The sequence below is a fragment of the Egretta garzetta genome, unplaced genomic scaffold, assembly GCF_000687185.1.
Source record: "Egretta garzetta isolate BGI_Z169 unplaced genomic scaffold, ASM68718v1 scaffold190, whole genome shotgun sequence".
Classification (NCBI taxonomy): domain Eukaryota; kingdom Metazoa; phylum Chordata; class Aves; order Pelecaniformes; family Ardeidae; genus Egretta; species Egretta garzetta.
This window is the reverse complement of record NW_009258272.1, coordinates 670,929-679,700: the sequence shown is the minus strand read 5'-3', so window position 1 is coordinate 679,700 and position 8,772 is coordinate 670,929. Positions and strand designations below refer to the sequence as shown.

Below are 8,772 nucleotides of genomic sequence, written 5' to 3'. Positions count from 1 at the left end.
ACCGGCTGCGGGGCGATGGGTTCCCGCGTGGGGAAGAAGCGGCAGATGCTCGGCTGTTGCCCAGCGGTAGCCCCCGGATCTCACAACCCAGCTGGGAGTACAAATGCTAAAATACAGAAGAAACCAACAAGACACTGGCAATGCCAGGAGATGGGAGCAACCCCTTACCCCCAGCAGACAGGGCTTTGCTGGGAGACGCCAAGCTTGGGCCCGTGACACCGTCCGTGATCTGCTACATAACCCCCACCTCCCCTCCACCACTTGAATTGGCTTCACCATGGCCGGCATTGCTAAGCATTTGCCCTGAAGTACCCAGGTGGAAGGTTCTGGGGAAATCCGAGAGCCCTAGTTACAGCCTCATAGTTTTAATGACAGGCAATAATTTGGGGGGCTAATTTCACCGCTCAGACATGCCTTTTAAGGAGACATGGCCCTGTCCAGGGAGGGAGAAAAGTACCATGAGTGCAGTGCTGTGTCAATGCATGTCAGTAACTTTCTGTGTGGCTGAATAATGGGTTCCCTGTCTTCTGTGTTTCAGTACTTGGCATAGGCCATGGGAACAAGCTGCTCACTGATCTGTACAACTGCCACCTGAACAAGGTAGGTGATGGCTCTGAAGGGCCTGAGAACATCTGAACACAGCCTCACACTTGATTCCTGCCCCGGTGCCCTGGGCTGGCCTTGTGGTGGTGATTCTGCTTTTGAGTCTCCAACCCAACAATGCTTTTGAGAGATTTTCAGGGTCCAGAATTCATCCTTCACGCTTCACGTGAGCATCCACACATGGCTACATGAGCAGAGGATGCTGCTTTCTTTTTGTGCATCGTCATCATCATCAAGGCCTGCACTTCCTAGAGTTGCACAGCAGAATATTGCTGCTCAACTGCTCGGAGTATTTCTTTGACAAATTGCGTTCTTTGCCCTTCTTCAAGGTTTACACTGTCGGTGGGCTGTTTGGTAAAGCCACTGATGACTTCTCAGACACAGGGACGCTAGTGGAGAAGACAACATTTGGTAAGAAACTCAACTGATACATTTAAAAGAAAAAACCCGAACACCAAACAAATAGCATTTTAACTGCAAAGCATTTAACCTGGTAAATTGCACAAAGATAAAAGGTATGCCTTAAATGCTGCCTACTTTTTATTTGTACATGCAGCCCATGCACAGTCCTAACATCACAGTCCTGGGCTAAATACAACAGCAACCTATAGAAAGACAGTCTGAGTCCTGATCACAGTGGTTGCTACTGGATTGGGCGGGACCCAGATCTCTCCATAAATCATACCTAGGGGTAGGGGTTAGGACCTTTCATAGAATGAAACTCTTCAAACAGCTGATAAGAGAAACTGGAGCCAACACTCTGAAATCAATTAAGCAAAATGATTCTTCCCATTGTAGTGCTGCTCTGTGCATTATGGTGGTACAGCCAGGAGAAGTGATTCTAGTGATTCTGCTAAAGCCACCTCTTGGTAGTTCTCATTAGCCCATCTCAATGCAACAACCTGCCAAGGGGACAGTAATACCCTGATGGCACTGAATTCCAGACTTCTGTCTCTTTCCAGTTTCTGGATGGATAATTGAGACCTTGTTTCTACCTTAATGTTTGCAGATCATATCACAAGGGAGAAGCTGGAACGGATTCTTGCTATCATTCAAGGAACAAATCACAAGGCGCTGCTGATGTACGTATCCAATGGGGAAATGCAGCTGACTGGCATTTGCTGGTATTTAAATAAACGAGATGATTTTGTTTGCTATAATCAAAGTCTTTGAAGGTTGGAGTGCTAGACAGGAACAGAGAGAAGTTACTCTGAGTGTTCTGTACTCTGGTGAGAGGTTGCAGTTAAGTGTCCTTCTTGTATCCTGAAATCTCCAGCTATTTTAGGACCTATTAGCTACACAAGGACCTACAAAAATACCTCATAGGCATGACCAAGTACCTCCCTCCCAAACTGTGCTACACTACTAATGGTGTATATATAGTATTAAAATGTACGCACAGACTCAACACATAGGCAGCTTCAAGAATAAAAATGGTAGCTCCGCTGTATTGGGAGCAGAGATATTTTGAATCCATTTGAAGAGAAGTACTAAGTGTCTGTTCCTTTTTTGCCTTTTTCCAGGTATTCAAACATTGATATGAAAACACAAGAGGCATACGAGCTGGCTGTCAGAGGGTTGATTCGCCCCATGGGAAAAAGCCCTCCAATAATCACAGCAATCCGATGCCTCCAATTTGAACTTCCAGAATTCCAGCTAGGTAGGACTGGTACAAAACCAACCAGGGAAGTCTGGGTATATATTATGACAAATAAGTCTGTAACTTCAGTTTCTTATTCATGATTTAATGCAAAATGAGTTGGTGGGAACTTTATCAACTTGCAACTGGCAATCCCTGCAGAAAAGGTAACAATTTGTAGTTTCAAAAGTCACAAAAGCATCTCCTCCTCCTTAGATGAACTCTTCAGTGCAGTGGAAAGATTTTTTTGGTAGGGCAAGCTCTGGAACCCTCACACTACTGAATGTGCTGTAGTTGATCCAGCCTGCTGTGCACCTAGCTCACAGGTTTTTCCCTGTCAGTTCCAGACCAAAGACTGAGGCAAGGAAACTTGCATAGTGAATACCTATGGGGCAAAATTCTCCTTTTTCCCATGTTTCAGTGTAACGCAGTTCAGTGTGGTTGGGTGGTGGTAGTTTTTGGGGTTTTTTTTTTATAGTGTGGTTTGTTTTCCTGCAACCAGTCTCCTACTCCTCACAAATTGTCTTATTAAAAAGGTACTTTTTCTTATCCCTTTGGAAATACCTGAATTTTTACATTAGTCTCCTGTCTCTGAGTTTTTCTAAAACATTCACTTTGGGAGGTGCTTGGACACCCTGCAGTATTCCAGAAAATCATAGTCCACCTGTGCTGTATCTGAAATAGTCTCTTCTAGCAAACCAGTTCTTTCAGCATAACTGAGAGAGGTATCTGGATTTACAGACAAGGTCTGAGTTTGTGTCAACACTTTGCTGCTTCTGACAGAATCTCTCTGTCCTTCTAGAAATCCATTGCTTGCACGAGACTCAGCAGTACCTCCGGAAAATAGTTCATGAGATTGGTCTGGAGCTGAAATCATCTGCTGTGTGCACACAAGTGCGAAGAATACGCGATGGTGTTTTCACACTGGATGATGCTCTCCTGAGAAACCAGTGGAACCTGCAGAGCATACAGAATGCGATTTGGGACTGTCAGCTTAAAGTGAAAACAGAGTTAGAGAAAACACTAGGCCATCAGGATAAAAGTCATCTGCACAAGATGGATGCTGAGATGGCCCACACCACGGACAGCTGAGCGTGTGCTACAGAGGGAATGTCCACAAGCAATCTCTGTAGCACAATAACGCAGCTACGTGCTGACAGCATGATGGACAGTAGAAGGAAAGAGGTTAATTGCAGTTCACTTCCACCCTTTCCTTGAGATGACTTTAATCAGAGGGGCATTTTTTTTTCAGTGACAGGCTGTGGGTTTTTTAAAGCATCACAAACAATTCATTAACAGGAGTTAGCTGTGCCAAAATTCCTGTTGACTTCAGGAACATTAGGTTGCTAAGGGATATAAAAACCCATCCCCAAATTGTTTAGCAGCAGGAAATAGTGTCTTACAGAGCTGTATTCCCTTGATTGCACGGATTTGTTTGTTCCTTGCAACTGGCAGCATAACTGATCTACATGTGGATTTTATTTTCCCTCTGTTGTCCTAGAGTATTGTTTTTCCATTAGTCCTGCTTTCAGACACAGAACAGCTCAAAATCAGACTGAAAGAGGGATGTACAGGAGAAAACACAGCTCACACAGAGCAATGCAAGGAAATGGTTATATCCAGAGTAGGCATCTGTGATGAGGAGAGGCTTGTAATAGGCACTGATGCACAAGATATAAAAAAAAAAAAATAAAGTGACCTAAAGGGGGAGAGGCTGTTTCTTGGCTGAGCACTCATCTGTGAGTACAGACTCATTAAAAAAGAGCATGCTGCTTTTTATTTTTTTTTCCTCCAGAGGAACCAAGGGTGTTCAGGGGTCTCTGGTATCCTGCTCTGCAGCAGCTCTGTGCAGACAGCATTTACTGCCCTTCAGTGAAACTCTGTGAGCTCTGTAATACCATTTGTTATGTTAGCTCATGATAGCTGGGTCTGAATTAGCAGAAGTAAGTTTTCTAAATTTAAATTAAAAATCTGAAGTTACACTTACCATTATTACATTCAGTATTTTTCCAGCTACACACATTGTTAGATATTTTTGACATTCACAAAGAGTTTTGTTCTATTCCTCTTCTGGATTTGGACAGAGGCCAGCATATTTTATCCTCCAGATAGTTGTTAAAATACAAGAAGTAACTCTGGGAAGAGCAATAAGAGGGGCCACGATGAAGTACCTAACTGGCAGAGCCCAATCTTGTCCTGAAGCATCCCAGGAGTCATTAACTTCAACCCTGGAATCTTTTAGTTGTTCTGGGTTTCCCTGCTCTGCACAGAGCAGCCAGAACAGCAGCGGAGCAGAGCTGCCGCCACGTGGCACATTACTGTGCCAGCTGCGGAGCCACAGGGACTCCCCAAGGGCGGTTTGCTCTTACCTCAGCTGGTTGGTTCTGTGTGTTCATCCTCTGTGGACAAGGGACTGGGGCCAGGGCACCTTCCTCAGACAATGTCTTGTGCTAACTGAAGTGTAAACCCATCACCATGGAAGCACGAGTTCTGGAACTGGGCAGAACACTTGCATGGCTACAGCTGCAAGTTTTAAAACCAGTGCTATTACAAGGAAGAGGAGAAGAAAACATGGATTTCTCAGTCCTTAAATAACCTTCAGTAGCTTTGGTAATGAAGTATACTTCATCCCACGTGGCTTACACCTAATGCAAGCCAAAGGAATTTCTATACATACTTGCCATTGCAAAAAAAAAATTCCAGTTGCTTGTGCCATTGCCAGACTTAACATTTTGGCTAAAACACCACAGGCTAAATCAGTTCTTTTATAAAGAAAAAAATAGCCAAAACAGCAATGGGGGTTTTGAGAACAAAGTTAGTATTTCCCAGTTCTAGCATTCTTGAGACTTTTCTTCCTCCCCTTAAAGCTACACCAAAACATAGGAGTTTTCCACACTTGGCAAGAGGGGAGTGATGGGGAGGATATAACTGTAACCATACCCATGAGAGCCCGTTCTTACCTGGCCACAGTAAATACCCTCCAGAGAAGCACAGGTGCACAATAGCAGAGACTTGATTGAATGAATCACAGAACACAGCTACATTGTCTGTCCCCCCGCTTTAGACACCCTCCCCAGGGCTTTCACGGCAAAACAAGATACTTATTAGTGATGTTTCTGCACCAGGTCCAGAACAGAAAGCACAAAACCAATTCTCTATTCTCAGCAGCAGCCTTTGTGACCATTTTCTGGTTTCCAAGCATTATGAAGACAGATGAATTTGATTCAAATTTGGAAATATAAGCAGACTGCAGCATGGGCCTGACTGGAGACCAGGGGGGAACTTAGTGGCAGGAAGGTCTTAGAAGTAGAAATGGGCAGAAGGACGTCAAGCTTGAGTGAAAAAGGGACAATGGATCTGCAGTCAGCAGAGCACTTCATCACTTTAAACTGCATGAAGCAGCCAAATTTAGTCTGCACAGTCACCCTCAATCCTAACACCTGACACTGAAACATTCATGCTCTCAACATAATTTTGTGTTTAGGACATTGCCTGCTTTCACAGTGACGCTGCATTTAGAAGAGAGTAAAGGTAATTCTGTACCTACCCATTACTTAGTAGTGCTGCCACACTGCCTCTATTAAGAGCCCTCAGAAAACATTTGAATAATAGATGTTATAGAGATCTCAGAATATAGCTTAAGAATTTGCTCCCAGGTTCATGCAACATTTTATAGGCTCTTAAAGTGAATTACTGAGAAATGTGATAGCTGCTTTATTCAGACTGGACAGTTCAGCACAACTTCACATTTTGCCATTTACTACAGAAATGATACAAAACCTCTAGATACCAGAGCAGTTAAGTACAAAAATGCAGAATACCCAGACTTATCCAGATTTGATCAGAAAACAAAACAAAACCCCCAAACCACCACAACTTCAGCCTTCTTCCCTCCCTGTTTCTGAGGGTTTTTTCTTTTCGTTCAAAGCAGCTATTACATTGCACATCTGTATGCCCGCACTTCCTCTATCCATTCAGTGGCAGCTGCTTCCACCTGCACATTAGCATATCCAAAGAACCCCTGGATGTGATAGAGAAGCAAATGCTCAATGGGAAGAGTCTTAACATCAACCTGAATTAAAAACTTTCCAATAAAAAAAAATAAAATACTGTTGATCAGGCAGTAGACAAAATTATCCTAAGTCCCACATCCCTTTCCTACAAACAGTTGATAGATTCAACAACTTCCATGTTCCAAAGCTTCCTAGAAATAAGGCTGTTAACCCACACTCTGTTGCAATTCTACATACATATTTCCGAGGCCACCTCATATCTGTTCTAAACCGCTATGACAGCAAAACATAATGGCCCAGTAACGGTCATTTTTGCAGGACATGGCAGTCTTCAGGTTCAGTACTAGTCGCTAAGCTCCAGATCGTATTCAGGGTAGAGCTGCTTTGTAGTAACCCCTCGGATAACAGCTAGAAAAGAAAGAAATACCATTGCTTTCGTTAAACAAAGATCAGATCGGTCAGAAAAGCTGCATTTTCCTCCCAGTGGCCCCTATCCCATAGAGCCTCCCATACCTATTAAACCAATCTAAGGTATTGCAGCTATACCCCCTGCTTGTCTCTTCCACGCTTTTCTTTTTTCAAGATTATGGAGAACAAAACTGACAAAAATTACTAAGACTTATCAAATTTTGGTACTCCATAACGCAGATTAAAATACCGCTAAATAACAATTATTTCACATGTTCAGTTCTAACAATATCCCAAGAAAATAACAAGAGAATTGTTTGTGCTTGCACAAGTGATTGGGTGATGTAAGCCTGGAATTGAAGAATCTTTAAGACAAGCTCTGCCTTTATGGTGTAGTAGCTTCTCTCTCTCTGTCTATATGAAAATGTTGATTAAGAAGTTCTTTAATAGCCTTCCCCTTCCTTACCCAGCTTGCCTAGCAACATCTGTCCAGCATCTTTAATATCGTTATACTCATGGAGCAGAGAGATGTGCTTCTCTAATTCCTCCAGGCTGTAGCCTCTGTAACAATAAAGCCAGAAAGGTCAAGAATGACACAGCAGGATTGCTGCTGTATAGCGAGTGCTGCCAGCACCGACAAGCACAGCAAGGGTATTTGAGACTCTCAAACCTGGCATATCTAAAGCAGAATGGTATTTGAGACTCCCAAACCTGGCATATCTAAAGCAGAATCTGAAGACAGCAAGTACAGTTGCTGCAACTCATAAACATGAAGGCTACAAATGAGCAGATCCTCATTTTAGTTTTTTTTGCCACATCAAGACTTATAAAAAAAAAACCAAACCAAAGAAGTTCACCTGAAGTCTCAGAATCAAGTAGAAAGAGGAATAGGCTGTTGTGAATTCAACGTATAGGTCTCTCTAATCTGTAGCTAGGGAAAAAAACCTAAGAAGATCCGTTTAACCTCAAGGCTAAAAAAAAACTTTTGGAACAGCCTTTGTCATTCTACCATTTCCATTTTACACACTACACATTATCTTAGAAAACATCACTCCTTCGCAATGAATAACCCACAGCAATTCCCTCTCTTTAATAATCAAGCACCAATTTTATCTCAGAACAGTTGCTAATAAGCATCTGCCTCAGTCTGTCACAAGAAACCACAATAAAACAGCCACGCTATCCTGTACTATGTGGCACTCATTGTGCCAGAGCATTCTTGCCTGGAGAACATCTCTGCTTCTTGAACACAAAGGTTTAACCTGCTTGCCTCAGATACAAAACAGGCAAACACTTGATCAAGATGGAACAAAAAAGGAAACAGCTTTATCTGGGACTTGGCAGGTCATACAAGTCTTGATCTCAGTTTTAATTCTGACATTAACAAGCTCTTCTGGTAGCATGGCATGTTGTAATATCACAATGGTTATAAATTATTCATCCCCAATTTACACATAATTACCTCAGCAACATCTGGGGTAAAGTTAAAATCTTCTGAACCAAGCTCCTAGTAAAACTTGTTTGGCTTTACCAAATAAACCAGAAAGAATCCCTTCTTGTCTTTAATGGGTCCCACAACTCAAAACAACACTGTAATCAACACTGCGTAGCACCATGATACAAATGGCATCATAAGAGGTCAGCTTATAGCAATAATTCCTGGACCATACTTAATTTTTAAAACCAAAATAATTGAGGCATCACATTGGACACTGAGCTTGCCAAGGACATACTCAGACAACAATTGTGCAATTTCCTGGTCTAGAGCAAGGTCTTTCTGTTTCAGCTCTTCAATTTCATGCTGCAGGGCTTCTTCCTCAGCTCCATTAGGTTGGCAGGACCTTGGAGATGGGATCTGTAGAGCACAGAACATGTTTAACACTTGCTAGCTCAGCACTGGGTAAGATGGAAGGCACTGATCAGAAAATACACTGCGTATCACTGTATAAAAAAAAGAGAAAAAAGAAAAGGAAAAAAAAAATATCTCCCGGGCAGGGAGGGGTGGAAGCTCAGGTAAAATATTTGTAGTTTATGTAACGACAGCCTGCTCCGTGTCATATTCTACAGCACTTTGTAGATTTACAGCGTAAAGTGAAAAAGTTTAAAAAA

General features: G+C 42.6%; 2 protein-coding genes across 4 annotated transcripts; one reads left to right on the top strand and one right to left on the bottom strand.

The window, feature by feature from the left end:
• The first annotated feature begins 15 nt into the window (after positions 1-15).
• Positions 16-4,223, top strand: TRUB2 (TruB pseudouridine synthase family member 2). Its single transcript, XM_009634358.2, has 6 exons — positions 16-66; positions 502-600; positions 933-1,014; positions 1,613-1,685; positions 2,127-2,263; positions 3,045-4,223. Exons 1-6 carry the CDS (start codon positions 16-18, stop codon positions 3,332-3,334), a joined length of 732 nt encoding a protein of 243 aa, XP_009632653.2. The 3' UTR covers positions 3,335-4,223.
• Positions 3,117-8,720, bottom strand: SWI5 (SWI5 homologous recombination repair protein). 3 transcript variants are annotated; one of them, XR_004841427.1, is made up of 5 exons: positions 8,397-8,720; positions 7,130-7,224; positions 6,493-6,663; positions 4,612-4,786; positions 3,117-3,199 (listed from the first exon to the last, which is right to left on the bottom strand). XR_004841427.1 is itself a non-coding variant. In XM_009634347.2 (3 exons), exons 1-3 carry the CDS (start codon positions 8,534-8,536, stop codon positions 6,599-6,601), a joined length of 300 nt encoding a protein of 99 aa, XP_009632642.1. In that variant the 5' UTR covers positions 8,537-8,720; the 3' UTR covers positions 4,793-6,598. The 3 variants fall into 3 exon arrangements, 1 of the variants encoding a protein (XP_009632642.1); XR_004841428.1 differs by having other exon boundaries at positions 4,612-4,765; XM_009634347.2 differs by lacking the exons at positions 3,117-3,199; positions 4,612-4,786 and having other exon boundaries at positions 4,793-6,663.
• Between the last annotated feature and the right edge of the window lie 52 nt (positions 8,721-8,772).